We start from the raw sequence: 15277 nt of genomic DNA, 5'->3' as shown, positions 1-15277 counted from the left end.
ACTTTTAGAAAATAGAAAGTGTTACTTTTTAGCTGTGTACAGAAATATGTATATTGGTGGTTATCTCAAAATTCCATTACAGCATTTAATGTTTATCACTATAAAAATAAATTCTCTATACGTTTCCTTGAGAAATCACACTGTTAAAGGTATAATTGCTCACTACTCATTGGTATTTCTGTTTAATACGCTTCCCGGCCACAAAAACCTCGATAATATTGCGATCACTGCCTGTGTAAATGAATTTCTCCACCAGTTCATCGACGCTCAGTCTCCGCATGGGTTTTTCGACGACGCTGACATCCACCAACAAAGCATCAAACTCCTTCCCTAGGACGAAGTTTCCGGTCAACTGATCCAGGGACAGCGCTTGGGCTCCACCCAATGTGGCCAAGTAGAGTGCCTGCTTGTACTTTAACGGAATGTAGTTTGGATCTTGTGTTTCGGCCACCCCCGTTCCGCGAATGTTCTGCTTCTTAAAAAAGTCAAGATGTTTTGACACGTCCAATGCGCGCAGCAGGACGTCCAGAATCGAGACTGAGTTTCCCCCTGAAACGTCTGTACCGAGACCTACGTTCACGCCGGCGCTCACCAGCCGTTGGACATCGCACAGACCTGAGCTTAGCATTGTGTTCGAGGCGGGACAGTGGGCCACCGAGCACCCGCGGGTTTTAAGGAGTGCCACCTCGTCGTCCTCCAGATGCACGCCGTGAGCCATTACCGTCTGGAAGGTAGTAAAGGTGAAGGTGGCGCACAAACTAAAACCTAAAAGAGTTAACCTTGTTCGTCAGCAGGCCAGCCTCGTCGTATGCTCCGGCGTAGCTGGTCTTAAATATCCCCTTTACCACCTCGATCTCCGCCAGATTTTCGCTGATGTGACTTTGGATATGCAGGTCGAATCGCTTCGCAATATCGCCCAGATCTTTAAGCAGCTCCTTGCTGCAGCTAAGGGCAAAGCGGGGCGTAATTGTCGGCATCACCAACGGGCTGCCGAGCTTTCGCACGCCGTCGACGAAAGCCACAGTTGCTCTGACCGACTCTTCCGCTGACTCCCTGTGTAGAGAAACAACATTGAGTTGACTAGACGAAATCCGTCACGCTCGGTACCCACACGTAGAAGTCGGGGCTGTTGCAATTGGAGCAGACCTTGCCCACCAGTGCCCGTTGGCCTTGACGCACCGCCTCCCGCGCCAAGGTCAGCGTTGACTCCATGTGGTTGGTGGCGAAATAGGACGCCAGCGTGGTTCCGCACCGCAGTGTTGCTTCCTGGGGTGTAATCAATCATTATCATCTAATAACAAGAGAGAACGCTATAGTCGAGTTCCCCGACTATCAGATACCTTTTAGAAAGCTAGTGGGATTGCGAACGAAAAGGTTCAACATTTTCTGAAATATGGGTAGAAATTGGAAAAAAAAAAAAGAAAATGAATGTATTTCAAAAATGTGGGCGTGCCAGTTTTGGACGGCTTGTCGCTGTTGGATGGGGCGTGGAAACATATGTACATAGGTAAAGAACTATGTCTCTGGAATCCGCATGTTTAGACTCAACTCTCTAGCTTTTATAGTTCGTGAGATCTCGATCTCTTGATTCTGATCAAGAATATATATAATTTATGTGGTTTAGAAATAGACGGGGATCTACTGGTGCGCCCCAATGATAAGAAGTGCATCCTAAGAGATACTTACGACCACACCCTGGTAGACTTGAAGGGCGTATTGCTGGTCGGAAAACTTCGCCTCCAGCGGGAAAGTATACGTGTTCAACCAGTCCAGAAGAGGCATATCTAGTCCCAATCCCAGTTGAGCAAACTGCGGGGCGTGGATGTGGCAGTCTACGAAGCCTGGCATGAGGAACTGGTAGTCCGACAGCTGGACTTCGGTCAGACCCTTGGCCTGGGCCGGGTTGCTGCTTGCCCATGCCTTGTAGTCTTGGCCCACTCCTATTATCTATGGGCGAAACACATGTTAGCTCATTATCATGTTCTGGGAGTCATAATGCTCACCTTGCCAGCGTCGTCCACTACCAGGAAGCCCTTTTCGAAGGACTCGAACTCGCCGAACGACTTGGTGTGCACGACAGTGCCAAGAAAAACGGTTGCCATCGCGCGGTTCGACTATCAGCGGGCTTAAACGTGATCTCCGACAGATCTAAGAACAGAATGATTAAGATCCGCTGAACAAGTTTTTAAACTATCGCCGAGATGCACGCGTCTCCCTGCGAATGAGCGCTCACTTACTTATAACACCACCCACTGGAATACTTTGAGCATACTCATGTACCATGAATTTGTACCTTTTTAATTTCTATAAAATAAGTTAAGTACTTAAAGCTAATAAATGTGTATAATAAATGTGTTTCTAACGTAAAAAAGAAATTAATTCGATATCATTTATATAAATATACTTTTTTTGCCATCAAAGTTATGCATTGAGTGTGTAAGCATACTTTTTCTGGCAAGTGTATGTTAACATAAGACACAAATCCTGCTAATTATCTGAAATGGTATTACTGAGCAAAAACAATATAACCATATTATATTATCATTTTAATTTTAATTATAATTATTATACTTTACAGTTAGTCTAAGATAAATAGCATTAGAATAGGCATATGCACTGCTCACACATATGTATGTATAATGTAACCCTTGCCTACCCTGCAGTTCCACAACATCAGCAATCACAAAACAGCGGTGATTAATAGCGATGATTTTGCGCTCTATTAGCGGTGGTTTTGCGATGGTTTGTCCTAGTGATGAACTCCTATCAAAATGTTAAAATCATCGCTAGTTTTCATACAAATCGAGCGGTGATTAAGCAAGCGCTGAGTGGTAATTCACTGATAAAGAGCGCTGAATGGAACCCATGTTCAGTTCCACTACAAATGCGGAAGAATGAACTTACATACATGTACGTGTACGTATGTGTGTACAGCTGCAGTCAAAATAATAGTAGTGCCCACAGAGGTTTTCAAGCAACCAAAAAAAAAAACACCTTTCAAAACGTGATCACAAAATTTTTTTTTTATATTTAATGAAACTTAACTCATTGTACATAGGTGATAATAACAAAAATTGAATTTGGATAATTCATAAGACTTTTCAAAAAGAAATGAAAATGTGAAATTGGACCAAAATTTGATCGGTCAAAATAATAGTAGTGAATTTTTTCAAACAGCATCACAGACAAATAAAACATTTTAAGGTTAAATGTTTAAATCCATATAATAGACCTATATTAAATGTTTATTTTAGAGTCATAGAGTTCCAAGACCTTTGTACAGCTTCCCAGAGTTCAAAGCTATTGCTCGGATTTATTTCTGAGATTGCTATCTTTAATTCACACAACAATTTTCAATTGGATTGAGATCGGGTAACTGTGCGAGGCACTTCATGATATTGACTTGATTGGCTGCGAACCACTCTTTGTTCATTGTCCTGTTGGAACGTTCAAACAACTGGCATGTCCTCGGAGGCGTATGGGAGCATCACGACGTTTAAAATTGTGACATATAACTAACGGTCCATGATGTTTTTAACCCAATACACTGGTCCAACTCCATATTACGAAAAACTCGCCCTCCACTTCTCCAAAGGCCAAATTAAGTGGTCTCTTGCTAACTTCAAACGTTTGGCTGCATGTTTTTTTTGTTAGTAAATTCACTTTTTTTGGACTTCTTGAAATGAGGTCTTCAACTCTGAGACGTCTTCTTATTGTTGCCAAACTAACATTAGGATTACAAGTTTTATTTAGTGCTGCAGCAGACGCGAAAGGCTCGATTCTTGTCTGTCTTGCTAAGCGATCTACTGACCTTTTGGTCAATAACTAGGGCCGACCGCGTATTTAATTAGCTGGTTCATATTTGATAGCAAAGTAGAAGAGCACCCGATAATATTTTGCACTTTCCAGTAGAAATCAGTTTTTTAAAGAGTTCCCGCCTCGGCAGAACAGTGTTAGCCACGCCCCCTGGACTTGGTACTTAATATCAATGAAGAGTCTAAAAATGGTGGGAACTCTTAACCTAAAAATCGATTAAATTTAATTATTCCTGTCAATTTATCTGGCACTACTATCATTTTGAGTGGGTTAAACTAGTGAATCCTTGCAATTAAAAGCGAAAAATGATGTAAAACAAGAAGAGAACCGAACAAAACTTTACATTCTTAGAGAATTACAGTTACTTGTGTGAAAAATTATTAAAATATGTGAAAGAATAGAGGAAATAATGGGAAATAACGTGTTCCTTCACCGGAACTACTATTATTTTGACCGCAACTGTATATTGGTGTATTTTTTTCAATTCACAATATCGTTGTCCTTGTATCAAGGAAGAAAACCTCTTAAGTTGAAAACTATTGACGATCGCATCTCAACATACAAAAGTTTTGATAAAAAAAATTGTCAGGAAAAATTCCTATTTATTTATCTAAGAAAACGCAATAACTATCACTCAATCGGAACGATATCAAAATATCTTGTCTGTTTTATTGAAGCGTGCCGAATAAGTGATTTTATCATTTGAATATATAAATCTTCTCTGTAGTTTAGTTTTAATTTTTCCCTCCGGATAAATTCTATTAACATTAAGGCATTTCTTGGAACTGACCCCGTTAAAATGTTTGTATTTTATATTATATTTATATTTAATGTTTATTTTATAAAAATGATTTATTTAATTGGAACCATTGTAGACCATTGGGTTTTCTATTTCTTTGCAGCTCCCATCCGACTAGCGTCCTGACTTGGATAAGGTACTTGTCCCGGTGGCGGAGGAATCGATATGGAGTCGAGACTCACACCCGAGGTAGAAGTGGCTGTGGAACTGACGTTGCTGTAGGGCGCTGCATAAGTCGGCTGACCGTACATTTGGTAAGCCGACGCCGGAACTAGATTCGATGGCAGCTGATGCAGCTTCATGCCGGCGGGCATGACGTTGATTTGCTCTTGGCGAAGATTGAAATAGTCGTTGGGCTTCGCGCTAGGGGGAGGAATGCCGGCCAGGTCGAAGCGTCTGTCAGTCTTTGCAGCGGTGCCCTGTTTTGCCTGAGAGTGAGCCCACTTAATGCTCACCTTCCGGCCCTGGATAACCAGCTTGTTAAAGGTCCGCTCAGCAGCCAGCTCTGCAGCGTTTCTTTTAGTGTATTGTACAAAAGCGCACTGCTGGCGTGGCACCAGTGCAATGGATCGAATTTCCCCGAACTGGTAGAACTGATCTCGTAGCTCGGGCTCCGTGATCTCTTCGGGAAGGTTTCCCACATAGAGGGTGGTGATGTTCCGGTCCTCCGGCGGCTCGAGTGTGGGAAGAGAGGCTGCACGCTTCATGATCTTCTCGGCCACTGGGTCGTTGCGTCCGTAGTACCTGTCCTTAATATTCTGCTCACACAGCGGATCGTCCGGTTCGTTGGGCTTGTCGTGGCGGTATGGACACTCCTCGCCACGCTTGCACTCGCCCTTAACCCAAAAGGAACAGATGTGCGGCCTGTTCCGCTTGTAGTACGGCGCTGTGCGCGCAAGCTTGGACAACATCTCGTTGGCGGCGAGCGATCGACCGACAGCCCCAGCCGCCTCCGTGCCATCTCCATCCTGCAGCTGCGCGTCTATGTTTTGGATATAGTACTCCTTGTTAACGTCGCTTTGTGGCATATTGTCAGCCACTTTGAGCGCCGCGTCTCGAACTTGAATGGGCAATCCGTACTCCAGGTCCAAGAGGCAGGTCTGACACACGTTCTTCAGGCGCGCACATGTTTGGCATATCTCCGTCTTTTTGAAGCGCATACGGGCACCAGGACACCAACGAAATATTGTAAATGGACGCGTGCATATCTTGCATTCCTTGCCGAAACGCTCTTTAATCATCCGCACGTACGGATTGTCCCCAAGGCAAGTCTGGCACAGAATTGGGAATTCGGCATCCTCCCAGTTCTGACGGTTGTAGGTGTTAGTCGTTTTAGACATAGACATAGCGGAGGCAGTTCTGTATCTTGCACTTTAAATACAAACAATGGTTAAATCTAACAATGCTCACTCCTTTTATTATTTGTCGAAAATGGTAATGTGGGAGCGAGTGAATACCAATATCAATGTATCGAGTCAGTCAATGTATAGTTCAAAGTCAGCAATCGATATATGTAATTTTTTTTTATTAAATAGCATATTCACACTGCTTAGAATACCTAACATGTGCTATAGTCGGAAGGGAAGCGGATCTATTCGATATTCGGTCACAGTTTTTTTTTCCTACAAAGGAACGGACTCTAAGCATTCTACACAAATACTTCTGTAACACTTTTAATGAAACGCATTTGCATACGTTTCCCTAAAATTGTTGGACGTTTTGCAGAAGGGTTTGTAAATGTTTGCATATGTATGCGCTCCAAAAACAGATGATTCATCCCATGAATTTATGAAAAACGGAAAGAATTTGCAAAATAAATAAAATCAAAACATACAAAATTGTGCAGAATAATTATGTGCCACACATTTTTAAGAATTGAACCGTGCAGATATTAAATTTTAAGTATTTCACAAAACGCGAACAAACCTGAAATGAAATGTTGACAGTGGAATAAATGTTTAATACTGAATTCGATAGCTAATAGTATTAAGTATTTTTTGGGTTCGTCTATTTTAAACCGTCGCACGGTGGCTTTTGTTTGTTTACAGACAGTTTAGGTCCAACGAAAGTCAGAAATATAGATCGACTGGTATGGCGCAAGTAAAGCGGTATCGGAGGTCGTCCAAGTCCTCCGAGGAAGGCGACCAGGACAACGAGGAGTACGTGCCGTACGTACCGGTGAAAGAGCGGAAGAAGCAGCACATGATGAAGTTGGGCAGGATCGTGCAACTGGTTTCGGAAACGGCGCAGCCAAAGTCCTCAAGCGAAAATGAGAATGAGGACGACTCGCAGGGCGCGCACGATGCCGAGACCTGGGGTCGGAAGTACAACATTAGTCTGCTTGACCAGCACACAGAACTAAAGAAAATTGCAGAGGCCAAAAAGCTGAGTGCCGTGGAAAAGCAACTACGAGAGGAGGAAAAGATTATGGAGAGCATTGCTCAGCAGAAGGCCCTTATGGGTGTTGCAGAGTTAGCAAAGGGGATTCAGTACGAGCAGCCCATCAAAACCTCCTGGCAGCCGCCGCGTTACATTCGAGCAATGTCGGAGGAAGAGCGCGAGGCCGTGCGCCAGGAGTTGAGGATCCTAGTGGAGGGAGAAAAACCAAGCCCGCCAATTCGCAGTTTCCGCGAAATGAAGTTCCCCAAGGGTATTCTTAACGGCTTAGCGGCCAAAGGCATTAAGACCCCGACCCCAATCCAAGTGCAAGGTCTACCCACTGTTCTAGCCGGTCGCGACCTTATTGGCATAGCCTTCACTGGGTCTGGAAAAACGCTGGTCTTTGTGCTGCCAGTCGTCATGTTTGCCCTGGAACAGGAGTACAGTCTGCCTTTTGAGCGTAACGAGGGCCCCTACGGACTGATCATCTGCCCGTCCCGCGAGCTGGCCAAGCAAACACACGAGATCATCCAGCATTACAGCAAGCACCTTCAGCTGTGCAAAATGCCTGAAATTCGTTCCTGCTTGGCTATGGGTGGGTTGCCGATCAGCGAAGCCCTTGACGTCATTTCACGCGGCGTACATATCGTTGTGGCGACACCAGGTCGTCTCATGGACATGCTGGACAAGAAGATTCTTACGCTGGACATGTGCCGGTACCTGTGCATGGACGAAGCTGACCGCATGATTGACATGGGATTTGAAGAGGACGTACGTACGATATTTTCCTTCTTCAAAGGCCAGCGTCAAACACTTCTATTTTCGGCCACCATGCCAAAAAAGATCCAGAACTTTGCCCGTTCAGCCCTCGTGAAGCCTGTAACAATAAATGTGGGTCGCGCAGGTGCTGCGTCAATGAACGTCACCCAGCAGGTTGAGTATGTTAAGCAAGAGGCAAAGGTGGTATATTTGCTGGACTGCCTACAGAAGACTGCGCCGCCCGTGCTCATTTTTGCTGAAAAGAAGCAGGATGTAGATTGCATACATGAGTATCTGCTGCTGAAAGGCGTGGAGGCGGTGGCAATTCACGGCGGAAAGGATCAGGAAGAACGATCGCGGGCAGTCGATGCCTACCGCGTGGGCAAAAAAGATGTGCTGGTGGCCACCGACGTGGCCTCAAAGGGTCTGGACTTCCCTAACGTGCAACACGTTATTAACTACGACATGCCGGACGATATTGAAAACTATGTGCATCGTATTGGCCGTACAGGTCGTTCCAACACCAAGGGATTGGCTACCACGCTGATAAACAAGATTACCGAGCAGTCAGTCCTGCTCGACCTGAAGCACCTGCTCATCGAAGGCAAGCAAGAGGTTCCGGAATTCTTGGACGAACTGGCGCCTGAGGCCGAGCACCAGCACCTGGACCTGGGCGACTCTCATGGCTGCACCTACTGTGGTGGTCTGGGCCATCGCATCACGGAATGCCCAAAACTGGAGGCTGTTCAGAACAAGCAAGCTTCAAACATAGGACGTCGCGACTACCTATCCAATACCGCTGCTGATTACTAAACACCTACCACAATCGACCCATACATAATTAAAATAATAATAACTACATTAGTATACATACATAGTTTTCTGGGAATTTTTTAATTTGTTTTCACTGTGTTTGAAGTTCAGGTTGCCGCTTATCGCACGAAGCTTTGCTTATCAATTGTCCCAGCAACCTCAGAGAGCGATGTGACCAGGCGAGCGCGTTTAAGAAAAGCGGGCTCAAGAAAAATATAAAAGCAAACACGAGCTTTGGCTTTCGCTTAGTGTCTGAGACAGCTCTCTGTCCGCCTGTTGTTCGAAGCACAGTTCTTATAATCATCGCACCGGGATCGTCTGAAATTGCGCAGATCGTGTTGACGTACAAGTAAGTGTGCCTAAAAAATTAAATGGTGTTTTCTCAGAAATATGTAATAGCATCGCCCCATATAGTATATGTACGAGTATAATAGTATAAAGTAAAATTTAGCCTAGCCTAATCAGTTGAGTTGAAGGCTGATTATATAGAGAATAACAAACTTATTATTTTATTCAAAGTTATTATTTTGCTGAGCTCATTTCGTTAAATTGCCCGTTGATTTGTCTTATCTACTGTTTTGAAAGCAATCATCGGAACTGAGGTCGATTCTACATAATATAAGCTAATAGCTAAGCTAACACCAAACTGAGTGTTTTTGAGGAAATATATGTTCATAACACTGAATTGATGGTACCCAAAAATTTCTTTCTTTTTCGAATTTATTTTCTTTTTTTCTATGGAGTGTTCAAAAAGTCACATACATATGTATTCGTATATATGTATATGTATGTATATACACATAAATAGTGTGTACTATAATAGTGTACAAATAAATAGTATACAATATTTAAAATGTATATGCGAAATATGCGCATTCCGTGTTTCGTAATATATCCCTTAAAATATCTCCAAATTAATTGAAAATAAGCAAGCTTAAATGTTTTTGGAAGATTTGGAAACCATAAATTCGTTCGTATGACATTGAAAAATGGGAAACTGAGTGTTTTCAACCGATCTGTATTCAACCGTATTCGGAATATTATTCCAAAATTGTTTGTCCCATCATTGTCATTTTAAATAGGTTTAATTTCTCAACACCGTGTACTTGTGTGCGATGACGTACTCTTTAAAAATTGATATTGATGAGTTAGCCGTCATCTCTAGACCACATTATTAATTGTGAGCGAAGACCTACATATGCATGTGTTGTAGGTGCTATATGGGCATAATTCATATTCAAAACTCGTTCAAAGTATGTGTACTGTTTTTGAAAGACGTGTGTTCTGGCTATTTGCATATGCTAGTACCCGAAGTATAATTTTACAGACCGCCTTAATTCAAAAACCTTATATGACCATACACATGCTGAGTTCTCAATAAAAACATTTTTTTTTGGTTGTGACCCAGTTGCCAGGAAAGGCTAAATGGGCTGGCCGCCTTACAAAAAATAGCGTGATATCATACGCAGGTGAGTCGAGTGGCAAAACTAATTAGCTGAATGACAATATGTGATTACACGAGTGCTCTTTATTACACGCCTTAACCTTATGCTCTGATCAAACATCGCACTGGAGATACAAACATGATATCATACAATAGGGGAGCTGGAGAGCAGAACCACTTTCCCGGAAATATTTAGTATTGATACGGACTACATTTAGTAATTCATAACTCACATTCATCAGGAATAATTCACCAGGAAGCATAGCTTAAACGAGTTTGGGGAAGCTCTTATTGTTGAAGACCATTATTATTTTATAAATACTTTGTTTGCTGGGTGGATGTATATCACATACGCACACTTGTTGGCGGTCAAACATCATATTAAACATTAATATCTTTGCTTCTCTTATTGACCAGATGATTCTCTTACTTACAGTTCTCACACTCTCTGCTTAAATATAGAGGACCAACTGCCTCTGTTTGAACTGGAAACAAACGCGATAAAAACAAAGGCCAAACACATCAGGCGTCACTCATACATATTTATCGCAACAATAAACAAAGCTCTCGGGAATCTCCTCGGCGCCCCCGGTCGTCGACCAGAAAAGAGACAGTCTCGAATGGATGCCTCCGGCGCCGCCACAATGGCAGTCATCTCCAGGTAATGCAAGCGAGCAGTTCGCAGTCCAGAAAGCTCTGAGGTGATAAATACTCCAAGTTTCCAAAATTTTAACAAAACTTGAACTTGTAGCTGCGGTGTGATTCAACACCCGACATTTGTGTGCATTTCCAGTGCTCGTAGCCCATGTGACAGTTGTGGTGTGTCTATTATTTTGTGGCCTTTTATGGTCATGATTCATATGAAATCAGTCGGCTGTTCTATTTAGGTGTAGTGTGCTTAGAGAAAGCATAACTCCATGCATAGCGAATTGGATCAATTGGATTTGCGCGTAACTTAACTAGAAGTATCTTCTCTCCTCTCTATACCCTAGAACCTGAATTCCAATAGAAAATAATAGAAAACAATAGAATAGAATTTCTATAATTCCAATAGAATAGTAGTTTTCCCTAAGCAGACTGAAATCTTACGAAAATGTTCTGAAGAGCAAGTTATTTGTGTTCTTTTCAGTTTAAAACAATAAACAAATTCGTCACATGTGGTGACGAATAAGAGCATCAATTGCACAAAATGTATTACTAAACATTCAACACAAATTGTATACCAAATACAATATTTAAAATAAAAAAGAAAGAAATGCAGAATCGTCGAGCCGAAGCTTATATACCCATATATGTAGTTATTATATATTAAAATCTCATGAATACCGAATAACAACAAAGGTATAATATAATAAAAAAGCTATAAAGGTGACCAAGATGTGTCCTTTACTGCCTTGCGAACTTCTGGCTGAAATCAATAAAAAGAAAAAATATATATATCTTAAGATTAATTGTGTTATCTGCAGTCATGTCCAACGACAACAAGTTGCGTGCAATCAATTGGCTGCCATAATAGCTATCTGCTTGTGCCTTTCAGCCTGCTTGTGTTTTTAGCCCTCTCGTCCAGTCCTTGCTCAGCCGGCACCCTCAACGCCCGTCCCGCGTTTCCCGTGCCAACCGGCCAAATTCAGCCCAGCGGCCAGAACAGCAAGCAGCCAGCCAGACGCGTGATGCATCCCTCCTTCGCCAACGCCGGCCGTTCTCCGGGCCTAGAAATCTGGCGCATCGAGGTGAGTCATATTTTGGGATTCAATTATTCCCTGCCCGTGTTCGGAAATGGTATAAATAGCTGGCGCTTGCTAACATCTGTTGGTTCGCAGCTCGAGATCGTCCGATATTTTATAAATATACATATTGTTTTTTCCGGAGAAGATAAATGTAAATTGTTTATATACATCGTACGTCGGTTCCCTCTTGCTAATTAACTCGAACACCCGGCAAATTTATTAGGTTCAAAATGCGATATGTTTGTGTACAATCAGGCGATGCCCAAAATAAAAGTTTAGACCAAGCAGCCAGTCGTTTTTCGCAATTATCTTTAATGGAAATCACGTATAAGTATTTTTTTCTCTTTTCAGAATTTTGAGCCCGTTGCGTACCCCAAAAATAATTATGGCAAATTTTACACTGGGGACTCGTTTATTGTTCTTAATGTAAGTATGCATTGGAACTGTAGAAGTTTTAATTTAACGCACACCTATGAAATAATCCAACTAGAATTATTCTTGGAAATTCCCCATTACTATATCTTCAGTATTTACTTTTTAAAGAAGAAATTGAAGTTTTTAGCCCCATTAAAGTCATGTGGAAGAAACTAAGCCCATACGTACATATATGAGTAAAGGCATCTGTGCCATACGTAACTTTTTTAACATCGAATCCTTATCTTCATTTAGACAATTGAAAACAAAAAAGACAAGAAACTGTCCTGGGATGTGCACTTCTGGCTGGGATCGGAGACCTCAACGGATGAGGCTGGAGCTGCAGCTATTCTCACCGTCCAGTTAGATGACTTGCTGAATGGCGGTCCTATTCAACATCGCGAGGTGCAGGACCACGAGTCCCAGCTGTTTCTGGGATACTTCAAAAACGGTAGAACAAGTCAAACCAATCTGGACGTCTCTTTACACTAATCATCATTGTAGGCATTCGCTATGAACAGGGCGGCGTCGGAACTGGCTTCAACCACGTAGAGACAAACGCCAAGGGAGAGAAGCGACTGTTCCAGGTCAAGGGCAAGCGTAACGTGCGCGTCCGACAGGTGAATCTTTCCGTGTCGTCGATGAACAAGGGCGACTGCTTCATCTTGGATGCCGGCAGCGATATATATGTCTATGTAGGCTCCCAGGCGAAGCGCGTTGAGAAGCTTAAGGCTATCAGCGCTGCGAACCAGATCAGGGACCAGGATCATAACGGACGAGCTCGTGTTCAGATCGTCGACGACTTCAGCACTGCTGTAGACAAGCAGCTCTTTTTCGACGTGCTAGGATCGGGTTCCCCTGACCAGGTGCCGGAGGAGTCAACTGCCGACGAAGATGGTGCGTTCGAGAGGACGGATGCCGCAGCGGTTACTCTCTACAAGGTCAGCGACGCCGTAAGCAAGCTGAAGGTGGACACCATTGGACAAAAACCACTGACTCAGGCTATGCTCGACACTCGCGATTGCTTTATCTTGGACACAGGATCTGGCATTTTTGTGTGGGTTGGAAAGGGCGCCAATCAGAATGAGAAGACGAACGCCATGGCCAAGGCGCAGGAGTTCCTACGCACCAAGAAGTACCCGGCCTGGACCCAAATCCATCGCATTGTAGAAGGCGCTGAGTCCGCACCATTTAAGCAGTACTTTGACACCTGGCGTGATGCCGGAATGGCCCATAGTCGACTTATTCGTTCGGCTCTGGGCATCGGCTCTGATGAATTGTTAAATGAGGATGAAGTCGACTCTGTGGTGACTCAGTTAAAGAAGAGCGGCGGTCGTTCCATTGGGTTTATGCCGGATAACGGTCAGAACAGCGTTGAAACCATTACACAGTACGTTGCAAAGCCTGATTCCGATGAAATCGTGATCAGCACCATTCCCTTCGAGGAGAAACTACCTCTTTTGGGATTTGCCTCTTATGTGCTCACCTACAAATACGAGGCTAAGAACGGGGACACTGGTTCCCTGACCTATGTGTGGCATGGAGTAAACGCCTCTGTCGCCGCCAAGGAACGTGCCTTCGAGGAGAGTCTAGTAGGTGCCAAGGAAGGTCTTTTGGTGCAGACCAATCAGGGCCATGAGCCGCGCCACTTCTACAAGATATTTAAGGGAAAGTTATTGACATCCTTCACTGCACTTCCGGTGACGTCGCAGCTCTTCCGCATTCGCGGCACTGTCGAAAGCGATATTCATGCTAGTGAAGTGGCCGCCGACAGCTCATCCTTGGCCTCAAGTGATGCTTTCGCCCTTCTATCCGGAAAGTCCCACAAAATCTATATTTGGAATGGCTTGGGCGCATCTAGCTTCGAAAAACAAGCAGCCATGGATCGCTTTTCTGACTACTGGGATGACGTTGAGCTCGAGCAGGTGGAGGAGGGTGCCGAGCCAGATGAGTTCTGGGAGGAATTAAACGGCGAAGGCCAGTACGACCGCAGCTTAGGTGACCTTGGAGCTCCACTGCTGGAGTCACGCCTGTTCCACTGTTATTTGAGGCATGGTGGACTTTTGAAGGTTGAGGAAGTTGCTCAATACGAGCAAGAGGATTTGGACTCCGAAGACATCATGCTACTGGATGCTGGAGACGAGATCTACCTTTGGGTTGGCTCTGGCGCATCTGAGGAGGAAAATTCCAAGCTTCTGGACATGGCAAAGGTTTTCTTAATACACACCTTTACTTTTCAAAGCTTTTATAACTTAATTCTTGGTTTACAGCTTTACATTCGCTTGGAGCCCACCGCTCGCTCCTTCGACACGGTGAACATCATCCGCGTCCCCCAGGGAAAGGAACCAAGGGTTTTTAAACGCATGTTTCCCAACTGGGACGATAACTACTGGCAGGTACGTGATCCAAAATAGGCCTATAGCTTGCATTCGTTTAGCAGCATTTTCGGCCATTTCTGAATTTAAATCTCATCTCTGCCAACTCATTAATCACACTAACAGCTATAGCGCATGCGATTCGTAAGTTGCTTATTAATAAATGACTATGCTTTTTAATGTAAAGTTGCTACGTAAAAGATTTATACAATTTCTAAGAATTTTTACACTCTTGTCTTGGACTTGCAGAACCAGCCCAGCTATGAAGACATGAAGCAACTCATTATTGATGCCAACAATGAAGTCTAAAACCAATGGTTCAATTCTCAGCAGAATTGACAAAAAATCTGTTTGTTTTTGCCGTTTTAAATGTCTATGTCTAATGTAACTTAAAAATAAATGACGACCTTTTCAATATAGTCACCGTTTAGTATAATTTATTGTTGAAAATCACTAGGCCATACCAAAGCCATACCTACTATTTAGCAAAATGTATATAACCATATATTTAATTCCTAATGTGAAAGTAATAATTCTAGGGGCGGATTGGTGCCATACGAATAATCGAAATATAAATGGAAAGAAATGTACGTTTTTTTTTTCTTATTCGGAATATAAAATTCTTTTGAGAATATATAATATCAGCATCGGAAAACTATTTGAAAATATTAGGAAATCAAAGTTTGTTTTTGTTTTTGATCATAAGGAATCAGATATACACAAAATCGGAATTCCCTCTGTTATTGCACTT

General features: G+C 43.1%; 4 protein-coding genes across 6 annotated transcripts; 2 read left to right on the top strand and 2 right to left on the bottom strand.

Moving 5' to 3' along the window:
• Window positions 1-25: 25 nt before the first annotated feature.
• On the bottom strand, window positions 26-2687 carry LOC6552067 (guanine deaminase). Of its 2 annotated transcripts, XM_026978728.1 has the most exons (6): window positions 2657-2687; window positions 2004-2148; window positions 1687-1947; window positions 1112-1266; window positions 780-1053; window positions 26-724 (listed from the first exon to the last, which is right to left on the bottom strand). In XM_026978728.1, the coding sequence occupies exons 2-6, from the start codon at window positions 2100-2102 to the stop codon at window positions 167-169; spliced, it is 1347 nt and encodes a 448-aa protein (XP_026834529.1). In that variant the 5' UTR covers window positions 2103-2148; window positions 2657-2687; the 3' UTR covers window positions 26-166. The 2 variants fall into 2 exon arrangements, with proteins under 2 accessions (XP_026834529.1, XP_001978787.1); XM_001978751.3 differs by lacking the exon at window positions 2657-2687 and having other exon boundaries at window positions 2004-2231.
• A 1776-nt stretch (window positions 2688-4463) lies between these two features.
• LOC6552068 (pre-mRNA-splicing factor RBM22) lies at window positions 4464-6137 on the bottom strand. Its single transcript, XM_001978752.3, has one exon. It carries the CDS (start codon window positions 5959-5961, stop codon window positions 4705-4707), a length of 1257 nt encoding a protein of 418 aa, XP_001978788.1. The 5' UTR covers window positions 5962-6137; the 3' UTR covers window positions 4464-4704.
• A 432-nt stretch (window positions 6138-6569) lies between these two features.
• LOC26526551 (ATP-dependent RNA helicase abstrakt) lies at window positions 6570-8624 on the top strand. Its single transcript, XM_015155011.2, has one exon. The coding sequence runs from the start codon at window positions 6707-6709 to the stop codon at window positions 8564-8566; it is 1860 nt and encodes a 619-aa protein (XP_015010497.1). The 5' UTR covers window positions 6570-6706; the 3' UTR covers window positions 8567-8624.
• Window positions 8625-8784: 160 nt separating this feature from the next.
• Window positions 8785-15116, top strand: LOC6552069 (gelsolin). 2 transcript variants are annotated; one of them, XM_001978753.3, is made up of 8 exons: window positions 8785-8915; window positions 10447-10671; window positions 11548-11740; window positions 12089-12163; window positions 12407-12602; window positions 12656-14361; window positions 14422-14547; window positions 14776-15116. In XM_001978753.3, the coding sequence occupies exons 2-8, from the start codon at window positions 10631-10633 to the stop codon at window positions 14833-14835; spliced, it is 2397 nt and encodes a 798-aa protein (XP_001978789.1). In that variant the 5' UTR covers window positions 8785-8915; window positions 10447-10630; the 3' UTR covers window positions 14836-15116. The 2 variants fall into 2 exon arrangements, with proteins under 2 accessions (XP_001978789.1, XP_026836099.1); XM_026980298.1 differs by having other exon boundaries at window positions 10447-10711.
• Window positions 15117-15277: the final 161 nt, after the last annotated feature.

Source organism: Drosophila erecta, unplaced genomic scaffold (assembly GCF_003286155.1).
Source record: "Drosophila erecta strain 14021-0224.00,06,07 unplaced genomic scaffold, DereRS2 tig00000000-arrow-pilon, whole genome shotgun sequence".
Classification (NCBI taxonomy): Eukaryota; Metazoa; Arthropoda; class Insecta; order Diptera; family Drosophilidae; genus Drosophila; species Drosophila erecta.
The sequence above is the reverse complement of the archived record's forward strand: the minus strand, read 5'-3'. Positions and strand labels throughout refer to the sequence as shown.